The sequence below is a fragment of the Peromyscus leucopus genome, chromosome 13 (genome assembly GCF_004664715.2).
Source record: "Peromyscus leucopus breed LL Stock chromosome 13, UCI_PerLeu_2.1, whole genome shotgun sequence".
In the NCBI taxonomy this organism is placed as follows: domain Eukaryota; kingdom Metazoa; phylum Chordata; class Mammalia; order Rodentia; family Cricetidae; genus Peromyscus; species Peromyscus leucopus.
In genome coordinates, this window is record NC_051074.1 from 44,204,481 (window position 1) to 44,221,820 (window position 17,340).

General features: G+C 34.7%; 1 protein-coding gene across 4 annotated transcripts in view; it reads left to right on the forward strand.

The window, feature by feature from the left end:
• Positions 1 to 17,340, forward strand: part of Erbb4 (erb-b2 receptor tyrosine kinase 4) — a 1,086,504-nt gene that overhangs the window by 756,546 nt on the left and 312,618 nt on the right. For all 4 annotated transcript variants that reach the window (XM_028870095.2, XM_028870094.2, XM_028870096.2 and 1 more), the window contains exons 10-12: positions 7,463 to 7,536; positions 8,412 to 8,502; positions 11,368 to 11,567. In XM_028870095.2, coding sequence (XP_028725928.1) covers positions 7,463 to 7,536; positions 8,412 to 8,502; positions 11,368 to 11,567 — 365 coding nt within the window. The remainder of the gene's footprint in view (positions 1 to 7,462; positions 7,537 to 8,411; positions 8,503 to 11,367; positions 11,568 to 17,340) is intronic.

Genomic DNA, 17,340 nt, shown 5'->3' on the forward strand with positions numbered 1-17,340 from the left:
CAGGCTACAAATAAAGACTATCACTCACATATTTTAATTCAAACTCTTACACTGAACATATATCACATCATTTCTGGAAGCAAAATAGCTTAGCACATTTTGAATAAGTATTTCCAAATAAGAACAGCATGAGCAATGTGACAAAGTATTTATCTTCATTCAAACAAATTATTATTTATGCTCTTGCACACAATATCTTGATTTAAAAATGTAGTTTTTAATATGGCCCCATGTCATGTTCTGTAAAGGTTTACATGTATCTTGTGTCCAGTTTGTTATTATTAGACAAACCAAAGCTTTTCTTAAAATTAGGATTTCTAACTTCCCACTTAAAAAAACTTGGTAATTCTCAGCCCACATTGACATATGACAGTGATGTGTTAGAGATGAGAAACCCTCACCTTTTTGAGATGGGATCCACTCAGTTAACTTTCACTAAAGTCCCCACATTTCCTCTGATGTCACCTGCATTGTTGACCTACCATATTTAGCCCATTGGGTGGGAGATTTGGGCTAATATTTACTTCCTTTCTTTATAATTTACTGAATACATGATATCCAAAAAAAGAACTTGTGTATAGACTAGTTATTACCTTTTAAGACCAAATATCCCTATGACAAAAAGAACATCTGTTAGTAATACTATCTGAGGATCCAAGAAATAAGATGCAGCTGTGGCATGAATCTTAAAAAGTTCTTATTAATAAGATCAAACCTGAGGCCAGTTATTGGGGTGAATGCTGGTAGATCTGATGCAGAACAAGCCACAGTTATCTCACCTTGCCAATTCCTCAGCTTGTCTTGTTTCCTCTGACTGGAGGCCTCTGAGTCCTCAAGCAGAATGGGTCTCAGCTGAATTGCTGCTCAAAAGCCTGAATGCTTAACCAGCCAAATGCTTAACCAGCCAAATGCTTCTAGTTTCTGGTCCTCATGCTTTATATACCTTTCTGCTTTCTACCACCACTCCCTGGGATTAAAGGCTTGCTTTCTGGGATTAAAGGTGTGGTGAGTCACCATGCCTGGTTGTATCCTTGAACACATGGATTTCTGCCTCTGGAATACTAAGATTAAAGGCATGTGCTACCACTGCCTCTCCTTTATGTTTAATATTGTGGCTACTCTGTCTCTGACCCCAGATAAGTTTATTAGCATGCACAATATTTGGGGGAATACAATACCACATGGAGCCACCTGATACTCATTACTTCTTTCCACGTGGACAAACATATTAATTATTTTTCCTCTTACCATAATAAAATACCCTGATAAAAGCACCTTAAGAGAGGACGTGTTTATATTGGTTCACCGTTTCCAAGTTCAGCTAACATGGTAAGGAAGTCAGGCACCAGGGCCTGGAGGGGGCAGATCACCTTGTGTGTATGGCTCTCTCTCCTTTGTATTCTATCCAGAACCCCAGCCTCTAACATAGTTCCACACCCTTTTCAAATTGGTCTTTCCACCTAAACTGACTCAGTCAAGATAAGTACTCACAGGTATTCCCAAAGGCAACCTACTCCAGATTACCAATCACAGGTGTGCTCAGAGATTTACCTCCTATGAGTCTCTAGATCCTCTAACATTGATGATGTTAGCCATCACAGATAGGATAAAAAAGTAGCAGTTTCAAGACTTCAGTGGTCAGTGCAATTTGAAAGTATAATCTTATGAATTGACTTACTTTAGAGAAGTCTTTTTTGACATTGTCAGATCTAACATCATAAATTCATATGTATATGTTTATAAAGCATTTGACCTCTTAATAAATTCAAAATAAAATCTGCAGATTATGTGGCCAGTTAAATACATACATTTTAAAAATCATTGTATTTTCTTGTTATAATTAAAACAAGCATATGAAAATATCTAGTGTGATACATTGGTGTTGCAAGAAAATCCCTCAACTTCTGCTAAACTAAAAATTTAGGTTTATGAGAAATGATATTAGAAATCGTTCTGTTGTAAAAAAAAATACAGGAAAATAAAGGTCACATGAATAGCTGGAGCCTGAAATAGAAAATAACTAAACATATATATTATATACACCACACACACACACACACACACACACACACACACACACGCTCACTGTCAGAGGGAACTTTCTTTGAAGTTGGGAATTACACACGAGTGATGGCTTTATAAAATTAGCACATCTGAGATTGTCTCTGGTAGTTCTTTTTAAGATCTTGGGGGACACAAGGAAATCCTTTACTGTAATATGATTTTAACAACATTGCCCTTTGGTTCTTACTAAAAGCCTAATTACTGTTGCAATTAAAGTATTCCTGTAAATGCCCCAAATTTCTTTTAATGGAGTGATGCTACCCCTATTGAGAATCACTGGAAAAAAGTGGTTTATAGTAGCAGAATAATCATAAAATTTCACCTGCATAAGGTCAAAATTCTTTGAAAGAATGTCTGGGAGGTGAAAATTTAAAAAATAATGATTCAGCAAGGCTTAGAATAAGTATTTTAGTCTTGTTCCATGGTAGAACTTTTGGGGGAGTTATGCTACTTATGACGATTTTACAAATTCATATCTCCTTCAGAGTGAAGTTATAGTCAACAGATAATTACAAATAAAAATTATCTCCTGGAATCAAATGTGTTGTAAACTAGGAACCACATGCAAACTATGAAACAAATTCCTCATTCTGTGCCGACTGTAATATCACTAATTTATTCAAGTGAAAAAGAATTGCCTAGAAAAATCACCATGGACTAGAAATCCAAAGGTAAAAGCTTGTCTTTAAAATGAACTCAACAAAAGACAGATGGGACAGTTTATGTAGGTGACCCGGTCCAAACCAGCATTGAGTTTGAATAGCAGCTACATGATGGATGGTGTGAATAGAGCTTGGTGGATTCTCTTTCGTGTCAAATGCTTACTTTCCTCCAGTGAAAAACTGAGAAATGGATGGATAATAAATAGCTCTTCTGGTTGTTTTGGTGAATAAATCAAAAAGTATTTTGATTTGTTCAGCCCCGTACCAGTGAAATCTTAATGAATGGTACAAAGGGAAGGAAACTGGAGGGGTGAATGCGGCAGAGGAAAGAAAAAGCACTAAGGATAGGTCGAGAAGGAAGAAAAAGAAAAACCTCTGTGACTATGTCTAATTCATAGCTCAGAAAAATGTTAAACAAATCTTACCTTATGGGTTAGCTGTAGTCTTTTATAGACTGTCTTAGAAAGAAAGCAAATCAAGGCAAAATTTTGTTTCAGGTACATCATGCTTCTTATTTCAGATGATTATCTGTCCTTAATCTTAGTACTGACCCCTGAAATACTTTAAGTTAAAGTTTGATACCATTGTGTCAGGAGGAAAATAAATAGGGCATTTTTTGCAAGACAAATAAATGTGAAGTATGATATATCCTTCATTTGCAGTCTCATGCTAGAATGGGCCATATATTCTGAAGCCCTTTCCATTCATTTCATGAAACTATAACTATAAAGCCAATGCAATAGATCCAAGGCTGTGGTGGTGGTTTATCCAATCTCTGTGTGTGTGTGTGTGTGTGTGTGTGTGTGTGTGTGTGTATGTGTGCGCGCGCGCGCATGTGAGCACACTCATGCATGCACCTGTGGGGAGAGAGAGAAGTAAAGGTAGGCAGGAGTAGATTTTAACAGTCACTACTCTAACTACTATAAACAATAAACTTCTGTAGCAGGGACCTTAACAGTTCTTATTGATAAAATCAAACCTGAGCCAGGTATTAGGGTGAACACTGGAAGATCAGAGAACCAGAACAAGCCACAGGTAACCTCACCTGGCCAACTTCTCAGCAGGTTTTGTTTCCTCAGACTAGAAACCTCTGTGTACTCATCCCAGTGGCTCTCAGCTGAACTGCTGCTCAAAAGCCTGAAGCTTAACCAACCAAATGCTTAACCAGCCAAATGCTTGTAGTTCCTGGTCCTCACGCCTTACATACCTTTCTGCTTTCTACCAACATTCCCTGGGATTAAAGCTCACTTTCTGGGATTAAAGGTGTGTGTCACCATGCCTGGCTCTTTCCGATGTGGCCTTCAACTCACAGAAATCCCAGATGGATTTCTGTGTCTGGAATGCTAGGATTAAAGGCGTGAGTGCCACCATTTCCTAGTCTCTGTATCTAGTGGCTGTCTGTTCTCTGACCCCAGATAAATTTATTAGGGTACACAATATTTTGGGGAACACAATACCACATCAAACTTCTAGAAAATAAAATGTTTTATGTGCCCGGCAGTGGTGGCGGACACCTTTAATCCCAGGTCTCGGAAGGCAGAGGCAGGCGGATCTCTGTGAGTTCGAGGCCAGCCTGATCTACAAAGTGAGTTTCAAGAAAGGCACCAAAGCTACACAAAGAAACCCTGTCTTGAAACCCCCCCCACAAAAAAAAAAATGTTTGATAGACTTTCAATGCTGTTACTTTCAATATAACACAGTTCTTTAATGATGAGGTCAAAAGTCATAATTAAATGATACTGTGTTCAGAAACATTTCTTTCAGAAAATATAGTCTTGGCCATTTGTCAATTAAATTTTTGTATTTAAAAGAGCTAAAGAAAATTAATTGGCATGTTCACATCAGGTCATAAAATTGTCTTTGCCATGAATGAAAATTCAACTTATTTCCTTAATTAGAATGAGAAGTAAAGGCATGCAAAATGTCTAGGGTTATCAAAGGAATGTTCCTCTCATCCCTTGTCTTGACTGTTCAGGTGCATGGTCTTACAGTGACAAGATGCTCATAAGTATGCTGGAATTGTGTCACAGAAAGGGAACTGACAAGAAAAGGTTTTCATGACAGGTTGCAACAGTGGCCGACAGTATAAGTCACACCTTGATTTTTTTTCTTTCTATGCTGAACATTATTGTGGATCACCAAACACAGTAACGGGGAGTCATAATGTTCTTTGATATGGCTCTGTATTTAGGGAGACAAGAGATTTTAAGGTAGTGTGGATCTCTAGTGGCTTTAGCATGAGACTCCTACAGGTACTTTGAAATTGAAAAGGGGAATTCTGTCGACTTATTTTATAGGAGTCTCAAATCTCTAAAATTAAATATATAAAATGCCTGTGGTCCATTGGTCTTCTTGCTAATAGCCCAAAATGAATTTCATTTCTGGAAACCAGGAAGTTTTCAGTCATGACTTTGGCTGTCTCCATTATTGTGTGCCTGCCCTGAATTTTGAATTTATTATTTTTTTTATGGAGTCAAGATATTTAATTTATGGCCAGAAGAGTTGGATGTTGTTTTTCCTAGCAGAGCAATGTTAAAAGTCCATTCCCCAATTTCAGAGCTTATAGTTCCTCTGTTTAAAAGAGTTTTGTACATTAAAAGATGGCTATAGACTTCAAGAACTGAAGGGTAAAATGGAGCACTATATGAAGTGTTGTTTTCTGGACATGGCATGACTGTTTCATATATGAACCAATGGCAGCCGAGGTTATCTGCACAAGACCTGCACAATATGAAGCTAGTTTAAAAATCTAGCATGGAGGTATGACAGGCTGCTTAGCTGGGATGATGGAGGTAATTGAAGGTTGCTGGAGCAGGGAGAATTACTTTTCTTTGGAGGGGAGGTCACTGTTATTTTGCCCCATATTGCAGTTGAGGATCCCACAACCATGTGAATATGGGCATCACTAATTGGATTCAGTGTATTCAAATATTTTATAGCAAAAAAAAGAAGACATGAAGTTGGTAGATAGATGTATTGGATGGGTTGGGGAGGAAACTGGAATAAAGAAGTGAGAGTGGGCATAATGAAGATACATTGTATATTTGCATGAAAATTTCAAAGAATGAATACAAATTAATTTTAAAAGTTTTGTCACATGTTACACTTCACTTTTGTATATATTTTGTATATATTAACATTAAAAGAATGGTCATATGCAACACACAAATACACACGTATATATGCGCGTATGTACACATCATACATTTATGAGAGTGTAGGAGAGAGAGCAAGAGTTTAACTTTTTGAGAACTTTACTGTAGCTCGAGTTTTCTTGCCTTGCCACAGTCAGGACAAATCTTTGTATCCCGCCAGTCCCACAGCCGCTCAGACCCAACCAAGTAAACACAGAGACTTATATTGCTTACAAACTGTATGGCCGTGGCAGGCTTCTTGCTAACTGTTCTTATAGCTTAAATTAATCTATTTCCATAAATCTATACCTTGCCACGTACGTGGCTGGTGGCTTACCAGCGTCTTCACATGCTGCTGGTCATGGTGGTGGCTGGCAGTGTCTTTTTGCCTCAGCCTTCTGCTTCCTAGAATTCTCCTCTCTCCTTGTCCCACCTACTTCCTGCCTAGCCACTGGCCAATCAGTGTTTTATTTATTGACCAATCAGAGCAATTTGACATACAGACCATCCCACAGCACTTTACATTTAGGCTTTAAGCTTTTAGAGATATCCATGTGACACCAAGAATATTCTGAATCAATAGTATTTTTTTGAGTTACAGAAAAATGTGCTTGTGGTTCCTCAGTCTCAGCAATATCTCGCACTGGAGCTTTCTACAGCAATGTACATTAAACTAGTAGTACTTTGCACTGATTGCATTTCTTAGTTTGAAAAGTTATTTAGTCAAGCAAAGCCCTTTTTAAAGAGCTGAGATGGTTCCATGGTGTGGGGCAAATATGCTGATGAACCGAGTTCAGGAAGCCAGTGTCGGGTGGTTTGTGAATTCAACCTGGAACTCATAATTGCTGAAAATAATGATCTTTCAAATCCATCTTTCCGTGGATGCAGACTTCATTTCCAGCATCTATGTCATGTATCTGCCTGTTTGTTGGGGTGTTATAAAGTATCTTGGTTTACAACCCTATTAAGATTGTATAAAGACATTGCTGTATTCTGTGTTTTTCCACACAAAAACAAGAAAGTTCTCACAAACTGTTACAAAAGGTAAGTGTTCATAAGGAGAATAAAACTCATTTAATGTTATATACTTTTAGAAAAGCCTAAGTTCATTCTTCTTAAAAAGTTCAGTATCTCACTGAAAGGTGATCAGTGCATAAAATTTAACATTTCCCTGAAGATATGAAGTCTCCATACATCTTCAAAAGCCTTTTAAAGTAATAAAGCATTAAAGAAGTGCTGTATGTTCCTTAAATTTCTGAAAGTATTACTTTACTTACTGAGATAGTTCGGTGTTATGTTGGGCCTAATATTCAAGTGTGCAATTATTTTGCATGGCCGATATTTACCTATAATATTTTTAGAAGAGAAAACTGAAAATAATCTATTAGCTGTTTTTAAATAACAACTTTAGAACTTATCAGACATTAATTTCAAAGCCTTTTTCATAAGGAAAGGGTGCTTTAGAAATATTCAAAATTTATGTTTTGTATTAAGAAATTTGTTAATATTTTAAATAATATGTATTATTTTGATGGAAGCAAGTGTTTCCTGTGTTAAAAATGATCAATTTAAATTTGGCTGCATCTCTTCTTGATTTCCTAGGGACCCTTACAATGCAATTGAAGCCATAGACCCAGAGAAACTGAATGTCTTTCGGACGGTCAGAGAAATAACAGGTACTTTGAAAAGTATATGTAATTTTTGCCCCAAGCTATGTGACCTTCTGTTTTCTTGAAATAATTACACAATATTTATAATAGCAAATCAATTTTTGAGAGGAGTTCTAGTTTTTAAAAACTCACATGGTTTTGAACATTCAGGAACTTCAATATTTTGAAACCAATAGAATTACATAAATAAACTTTAAAATATTGTTAATATTGTGTTTGCAAAGACCAAAAGATCTGTGATTCTTAGAAACTTGTTTTGCAATTCATTTTCTCATAAGAACTGCAGTTCAATATGGGCAATATATTGCACTCATTTAGCATGATATTTTTTGAAGATTTACTTTTTAAAAATCTTTTATAATAACCCTTATAGGTTCATAAATAAGAATCAAACTTGGATTTGACATCACTGAAAATAAAACCTGATGAGAAAGATTAGCTAAACACAAATAGCTTAGATTTCTAGGTCGATACAGATGTGATATTATATAGATAAATGGTGAACGAATTCACAGAAATAGAACTATATTTTCCCCTTAACTGAACAACATTCTATATATGTATCTACCAAAATAAAGTAAATGTACTTTTTTCAATATTTGATATATATACACCTTTATGATTGCTTGAGTCTTAGAAACAGGGATTCTTCGTCACATACTTTGATATCAGCATTGCATTTACTGTTTACTCCAGAAACTAATAGTACTATATGTAATCATAAAGGAATAAATATGTGGTGGTTGCTTCAAAAGTAATTTTCATTGTCTTTTGCTTCCTCTCTACCTTTCAAAAAATGTTTTCTTCACGTTTGAACAATAATTAGCACTGTTATTGAAAAATAATATCATCAATTATTTTGCTTTCCTACCTCCCTATAGGTTTCCTGAACATACAATCTTGGCCTCCAAATATGACAGATTTCAGTGTTTTCTCCAACCTCGTCACCATTGGAGGGAGAGTCCTCTACAGGTTGGTAAATATGTTCAGTCTGTAAGCTGTACAAATACAAGGAAGGACACCACAAGTTCTTTAATGTTAAAAATATCAGTCTTACTGATCTACTGATTAATTCCAAAGATTAAACTCCTGAAATAATTTCCAGTGTGATGAGAAACACATAGAATTCATGGTTTGATTTTCAAGGATTTATTGCCTGTCCTGATATTTTTCAGGTATGAAGCCTGTGATATGACCTGTAGAACTGCACCTTATTTTTAATTTTTAATGTACTAAAGGATAACTTAGATGCCTCAGAAATGACTTGAGAGTTTGGGAAATAAATGTTGTTGTACCTGGAGGCTAGAGATGTATCTTTGATGCTATTGTGTGTGCTATTCATCTGGTGTTGATGTTATTGGGGTAGGTCTACTATCCTTAGTGTTAAATAATAAATGGAGAGGTCAGCATGATATTGTTGGCAAATATTAATGTTGATATTTTAAATTTACATGATAAAATGAACCTTTAATAAGTCTCTACCTTTTTTAAAGGTTTGTTTTAAATTGTAACGGTTAAAGTTGACTATTTATACAAAAACAGATATAGCTCTAAGTTCTGAAAAGCAGTAAAAATGGACAATAAATACTTGAAAAAATGTTCAACATCCTTATTTAATGGAAAAGATACCTGATGGAAGTAAGTGCCATCATAATGCATGCCACTGAGAAAACAAAAGATATTAAATGCTAACAAGGATGGAGGAAAACTTACACATCAAATGTAGAAATGGAAGCTAGTTTACCAACAGCAGAAATCATTGTGGGGGTCCCTCTACCATCAAAGTAGTACCACTGTATCATCAGGTTATACACTTCTTATATATATTCCCAAAGTTAGCATAAGGCAGAGTTGCCTCCACATCTATATTTATCTATATTTATATACAATAACCAAGTTAGGGAAAGGCCGGGCATGTCATAAATGGATGGCTAAATAAGATAAATTTAAAGACAACATTGTTTGATGTTCCAATATGGGTAGAGAAAATCTAGGCCCAACCCTAGACAATGGCTACTCAGAGAGGAAAATCAATATTCTGCAGAGATGAACCTCAATAGGTTATCCAATTCAATGTGGTCAACCATAAACACATATACATATGATAAACACTAAATAGACTAGGGAGATTTTATTTGTATGTTTGTGTGTGTATATATATATATATATATATATATGTTATATATAATATATTAATATCATATAATAATATTTGTAATATGTATATTATATATGCATAAAACAATAATAATTAAAGAAAAAGAATTCATAAGTTGTAGAATATGGGTGGCATCAAGAAATTAAAAGTGTGAAGTTTAGAGTGAAAATTATGTAAATACGATACTCATATATGAAATTCTAAGAAAACAAAACACACACACTCAAGCACACACACACACATATATACTGGGGTAGAATCCTACCGTATGGAAGAATAATCATTTTGTCATAGCAGGAAATACATGGTACTGGGGATTATGTAAAAGAAAATAAACTCTACCCCAAAAGGCAAACATTGTATTTTCTGTATACAGAATGGAAACATAGTAGATAGATAATAGATAGATTGATAGATAGGTAGATAGATAGATAGATAGATAGATAGATAGATAGATAGATAGATAGATAGAGACAGATATAGAGATAGAGGGTAGATAGACAGATAAATATGACAAGAAGAGGGACTATTTGGGAAGAAGAGAGAGCAGTGAGTGTGGAGGGAATATAGGAGTAAATAAACTGAGGGAATATAAAAGTACACTCTATGTATATGACAATGCCACAGTGAAACCCATAAACATATCACAGAAAGAGTAAAAGAAAAGAACAATAAAAAAAGGATAATTAGGACTTAAATTTATTCAAGTGCTATGCACAAACAAGTTTTATTATCTCTTGGATAAAATATTAATCACTCCAGGAATAATGAGGATAGAGTAGTCAACAATTCAGCTGTTTAGGAAGGAAAGGGAAAAAAAAAAACATAAAAGAATTGCAACTCCATGATTTAATATTGTCCCTTTTTGTTATTGAGAACAGTTCTAGACACTAAAGCCAGGGGTATTATACTTATTAGTAAAAAAATAGAGCATGTATCTACCAAAGGAAGATCAATACCATTTAGTTGATTGACACACAGGGATGTGAAAAGTATATTTTAAGCACAATAGAATTTTAAAAAGGAGATCACAAAATGTTGACTATGTTGCAATAGAAGGAATTTTTTTGAAGATCATTCTTTTGTCCAGTAGACTGGATTTCAGAGGTTTTCCCAACTATCTAAACTTCCTCAGTGTTTTTTTTTATTTTAAGCTTTTAGCTGTTTCACTCTTTGTATTTCTAATCTTTTTTGTACATTCTGCAACTGATCAGTTTTTATTTCTGATATACATGAATCAAAATCTAAAAAGCTACAATCTATTTCTGTAATATTTACCCTATGAAAGCATGTCTATTTCTACATAGTTATAACAGAATTAACATGTTATCATGGGTAACTATAAAGACTTATTTATATTTTTTATTCTATAAATATTTACTTTTAGTATAGAGCTTTATTGTTGAGGAACACAAAATTTAGGCTGACAAGATAAGGCAGTAAGTCGATATTTCAGTGGTAAATATATACTGTCAGTGTTCATAATTATAAGAAATGGACATTGCCAATTAGGAAATTAAATGATTATGCAAGTATATACCTGAGCACAGGTTCGTCCATTCATCCACTGTTTATGTTCCATTATTTTTATTTTTGTTGTGAGGTGCTATGTCCTTATTGAACTTTACAGTATAATTTTACAAATTACTCTTTTCCATTCCCCCCTCTCTCCACTTTAGTGGTCTCTCATTGCTTATCCTCAAACAACAAGGTATCACTTCCCTGCAATTCCAGTCTCTGAAGGAAATCAGTGCGGGCAACATCTACATTACCGACAACAGCAACCTGTGTTATTATCACACCATTAACTGGACAACACTCTTCAGCACCATCAACCAGAGAATAGTGATCCGAGATAACAGAAGAGCTGAGAATTGTAGTAAGTACACCCTCCACACCTGGAACAGGGAACCCTGCTCTGTACTATGTGGCATGAAATAGTTGAAACTAACCTCAGAATCATTTCCCTCTAACCCAATAATGGAGAGACAGTGGTGTTTATAGCATGTTGTCTGCTTTCACAACCTGGCCAATACCTGGAAACCTCATCTGGATATTTAAGTTCCATAGATCCTAGTAGAATCTGGGCGTTGGAAAGCTTAATGAAGATGTCAGGTAATTCCACTGATCCAGTTATGGCATTTGGGGAGGGCTGAGGAGCCTGGGTTGTGCTCTGAGATGTGGGGAAATTCGGTCAAGAAGTTGGCTGTTTTAGAAGGAAATTAATTTTATAAATGCACTTATATGTAGATAGACTTTCTGACTTGCAGTATTGTTTGATACTTTTGCTCCATTCCTTCACTTCATTGTTAACCGAAGTAAACGGTTTTCATTGGCAGACTTCTACATGATTCCCATCTAAAACAAACATGCCCCAGTCATTAGCGAATTTACTAAACAAATATAAATAATATTTATAAATATCTATAATTATAAAAATAAACTAAAGTTCATTGGTCTATGAGAACAAATGATGAGTAGAGGCTGCTTTAAAATTACAGTCTTAGGAAGCTAACAGAATTTACATTTACTGAGTTAAGCACTCGGCAAATTAAGTTGGTAACTGTCTTTTTTTGGCGATAGTCTAAAACATCTTAGGCTAGCAGCTTTTGTAAAATGAAACATGGGAGATATCCACTTATACTTTGACTGCTTTTGTTTGTTTGTTTTGTTTTGTTTTGTTTCTTGAGACAGAGATTCTCTGTGTGGTTTTGGTGCCTGTCCTGGATCTTGCTCTGTAGACCAGGCTGGCCTAGAACTCCCTGAGATCCACCTGGCTCTGCCTCCCGAGTGCTGGGATTAAAAGTGTGCGCCACCGCCGCCTGGCTACTTTGGCTGCTTTTGTTCCTAAAAAATGTTTTATAGAGAGGGGGGATCTATAGCAAGAGCAAGCTCTGGCTTTAGGGGACTCCCATCCTTACACATTCTGTGTTGCCGCAAAAATCAGGAAATAGATCTGCTTATGTATCAACCTGTGCATGGTTATATTAAATGAACCTTAATTTTTCTGCATCTGGGATCATTTACTTTATTTATGTACAGTGGATTCTTGAGAGGTGACTGTGTTTTTTTTTCTTTATTTCTGAGCAGAATCATCTTTCTTTACACTTCTGTGTGTGTGCCTCCATGCCATACATGAGAAGATGTATGGCATTAAAATAGACTCTTTAGTACAAATTTACAAATAATTACCTAACTTATAGTAATAGTCTGTATTTTCTTTGTTTTATTCATTCAAAATTAAACCATTTTACTACCTATCATTTATGATTGATTGGTAGCTACATATAGGAAAATATGGAAGAATTGGAGACAACCTGTTCTCTTTGACACGGTGAATTCAAAAATCCTGAAAACACTCATGTTTTATATATCATTTTCATACCTGGACGTATAAAATCAAATGGGAAGGAAAATACAGGAAAAACAAATATGGAATAAAGCAGAGTTTTGATGTAAACTGTACACTGTTTTTCTATTCTTCTAAGACTTAGGATTTTTTGTAGCATGAAGGGGAAGCATATTACAAATTACAATGATAACGGTAAATCACTGAATATCTAAGTTTTCAATATTGTGCAAATTTTAATATTAGACTAAGTTCAGCTATTTTTAAACCATGCATGTATTTCTTCCTGAACACTTAGTTTTGAATTTTTAATTTGGGGAAGAAATGAAGCAGTTAGAAGGAACAGTTTTGTGGCATTATAGTACCAAATTAACAATATCAGTTTTTATCTCCAACGGCTTCAAACAAATGCTTTATTGCATGAAGTCTATTTATCAAAATTTGGACTATAATCACAAACCACATTGAATCTTAAGAAACATCACATGTATCCATTTTTCCTGAAATATAGTAGTCCTGTGACCATGACCTCAGGATTGATTTTATTGATGATCACAGTCAGTCTGCCGTAGAGAAGCATTGTTATTAAACCCTTCCCATTATTCACAGTACTCTCTGAAAATGAGAAGTCCAAATACTTTCCTACTTTCAAAGAAACTGTATCTTTAGATATCTATTCTTTGTATCTGTACATGTACGAGATATATATGGGTATATGTATGCATATATATGTATATGCACATATATTTGCTAAAACGCATAAGTATAGACAGAGACAGCATGTATATCTACATTCACATGAACTTTCAACACATATTCAGAGACAAGCATACAATACATACATGTTTCGAGATCTATACATACCTACTGCTCCTAAACAGTCACAGTAAATGTACTAAGTCTGGGATGATTGTCTATTTAAAAGGCAACATTTTAAACAGATGATTTTTGAGTTCAAAATGATTTTTAAAAAATACTGACAAGAAAGAAAGATTTCACCTCATCCAAAAAGGGTGCCAGTGGCTTGAGCAAACTTCCCTTTTAATTCAAAAATTTCAAAGCAGGTATAATGATTTGAAGAGAATGAGGTTGAGAAATAACTGCAGCACATGAAAGACTATATCACTTCCTGCCTCTTCCTCCCATATGGTGATGCTATTCGCCGGATGACAGTCTCATGTGGAAGAAGTTCTAGTGGACTTTTCCTAAGTCTTTTGAAGTTTCTTAAAAGACAAGAAGACATTCTTACATATAAACAGTACAGTGATAAATATTATACCAAATCTTAAAAACCCAGGTCATATTTGAGTTCACACATTTCATTTCTCAGAAACTATCATACGTATGCAGTTAAATATAATTAGACAAAATTTCATTATTGATTTTTCAATATGGAAACATCCTTTCCAAATTACAGCTTTACCTTTTTTATTATTAAATAGGCAAAGCATTGAAACATCAATAGGGAATGTATTATTTTTGTGCCTGTCTTCATTGGAGTTTCTATTTCTCTGATAAAACACCAAGACCAAAAGTGACTTGGAGAGGAAAGTGTTTATTTGGCTTACATATCCTGGTTTACAGTCATTTTAGGAAAGCCAAGGCAGGAACTGAAATAGGGCAGGAATCTGGAGTCAAGAGCTGATGCAGAAGCCACAGAAGAGTGTTGCCTATTGATTTGTTCCTCATAGCTTTCTCAGTCTACTTTCCTATAGAACCCAGGTCCACCATCCCAGGGGTGGCACCACTCACAATAGACTGGCCCCTCCCACATCAACAACTAATTTTAAAAAATGCCCCACAGGCTTGTTGCTTACAGCCCCATCTTCTGAAGGCAATATCTTAATTGAGGTTTCTTCCTCTCAAATGATTGTAGTCTGGGTCAAGGTGACATAAAATTAGCCATCTCAGTGCATATATAATATAGTATATGTATAGCTGTTGGTGTAACTTAATATTTAATGGGATCATACTATCTATACTTAAATACTGCTCCATCATCTGTGTTTTGACTTAATATGTTATCAGAGTCCCCTGGATGTCTGCCTTATTCTTTTTAAGAGCTGAACTCCCGTAATGTAAGAAATTATTTTCCATTTTTGTATTAATACTATTGCTAACATAATACTTATTCTAGATTACCAAGAACTTTACATCATGGAATGATTTCTTTTTCTTTTTTTTTTTTTTAAGTTGGAGGTTTTTTTGTTTTTTGTTTTTTGTTTTTTAGATTTATTTATTTATTTATTTATTTATTTATTTATTTATTTATTATGTATACAGCATATGTGACTGCAGGCCAGAAGAGGGCACCAGATCTCATTACAGATGTTTGTGAGCCACCATGTGGTTGCTGGGAATTGAATTCAGGACCTCTGGAAGAGCAGTCAGTGCTCTTAACCGCTGAGCCATCTCTCCAGCCCTGGAATGATTTCTTAACCCAGACATAGGTATAATTTTTGTGTAGATAAGGTATAAAAATAGTGACATATATTCCTCCATTGTCTTAAAAGTTAATACTTCCAACCACCCCTTATAGTGATGGGTATCCATGGCTTTAATATCTGATCAGTAAGAAGAAAACTAAATCTTTTCAATTTAAATGACAAGGAAGGTCACAGATTCACATTTAGTGTTCATTGATCACTTATGTTTTTCTCTTATAAAGTACTTCATTTAATTCATGCCTTTTTTCTATATTCATTTTGGTGGTTGGTAATTTTTGCTTTTAGATTTGAAAAAGCTCTTTGAAAATTTAATACACTGATTTTCTGTTCTTATATGTATTGTGAATAACTTTGTCATAACATTGTGTGTAGTTGAAGTTTTTCTGTGTCCTACTCAGTCCTCATTCACTCAGATCTAAGTAAATACACAGAGGCTTATATTAAATAAAACTGTTTGGCCATTAGCTCAGGCTTTCCATTGACTAGCTCTTACATTTAAACTCAGCTGATTTCTGTTAATCTATATGTTGCCACGTGATCCATGGCTTTACCTGTGTGACCTTACATGCTGCTCCCTGGATAGTGGGCTAGACTCTCCTGACTCAGACTTCTTATTCCCAGAATTCTCCTTGTCTGTTTATCCTATTTATACTTCCTGCCTGGCTACTGGCCAATCAGCTTTTTCTTTATCAACTAATCAGAGCAACACATTCACAGCATACAAAGCATGCCACAACACCTCCCCTTTTCTGTCTACTCAAAAAGGAAGGGTTTAAATTTAGCATAGTAAAATTACATCTAACAAAAGAGTTATCAAGCAAGATGTGGGGCTGAGCAAGACCAAAAAAATAAAATAAATAAAAAATAAATAAAAAAACTTCAGCTACAATAGTGTTTACAATGGCAGCAGACATAAAGAATATGTAAATTTATCTTATTTAATAAGCAAATATTTTGTATTATTATCAAGTTAAGAGGTTAGCTTTTTTTGCCTTTTCTGTCTTACACAGTTCTTATTTCTCTAAGTTCTAATTCATGAATAACTTTTAATTTTTAGAGATATGGAGGTTTTATAATGCCTTTGAATCTCCAATCATATAATTTTTTAAGCAATATAATTTATTGACTAATTCATCTGTCTTCAGGGACAGAAGTTGGTTACAATATTTTGTACTAAATCATCAGATGAGAAATTGTCAGATTGTGTCTATCATTTTCTGTGTTTTCATTTGTCTACAATCCCCCTCCCCGTAAATAGCAGCTATCTCCATGAGAAGATCAGTATAGCAATATCAAGAAAGATAAATGCTGTCTTCAACATTTTGAGCTACTAATTATATCCAGTGTTTATACTAATGTCTATGTGATTTCAAAGATTTGGATTTTCATTTCACCATGAAGCCATTCAAAAGATAATGATTACTATCATAGGAAGTCTACCTGCTTCCTACAATATATTCTATATGTCTTCTTTCAAGATCACATTTGTCTTTGTCCATGCTCTGTGTTGCTACAGAAATAGATAGATAGATAGATAGATAGATAGATAGATAGATAGATAGATAGATAGATAGATAGATATAGATAGACAATATGAAAATTAAAAATTGATACTTTATAATATAAAGATGTTTGTTTAGTTCACAGAGTTGGAGGTAAAGACATAGAGTAGGTGTACTACTAAGAGTTCTCTAGAGAAACAGAACTGATAGCATGAATCTGTATATATTGAAGGGGATTTATTATAATGACTTACAGACTCTGGTCCAGCTAGACCCACAATGGCTGTCTTCTATTGCAAAAGGCAAGAATCCTATATTTGTTGAGTTCATGACTGGATGTCTCTGGTGATCTTC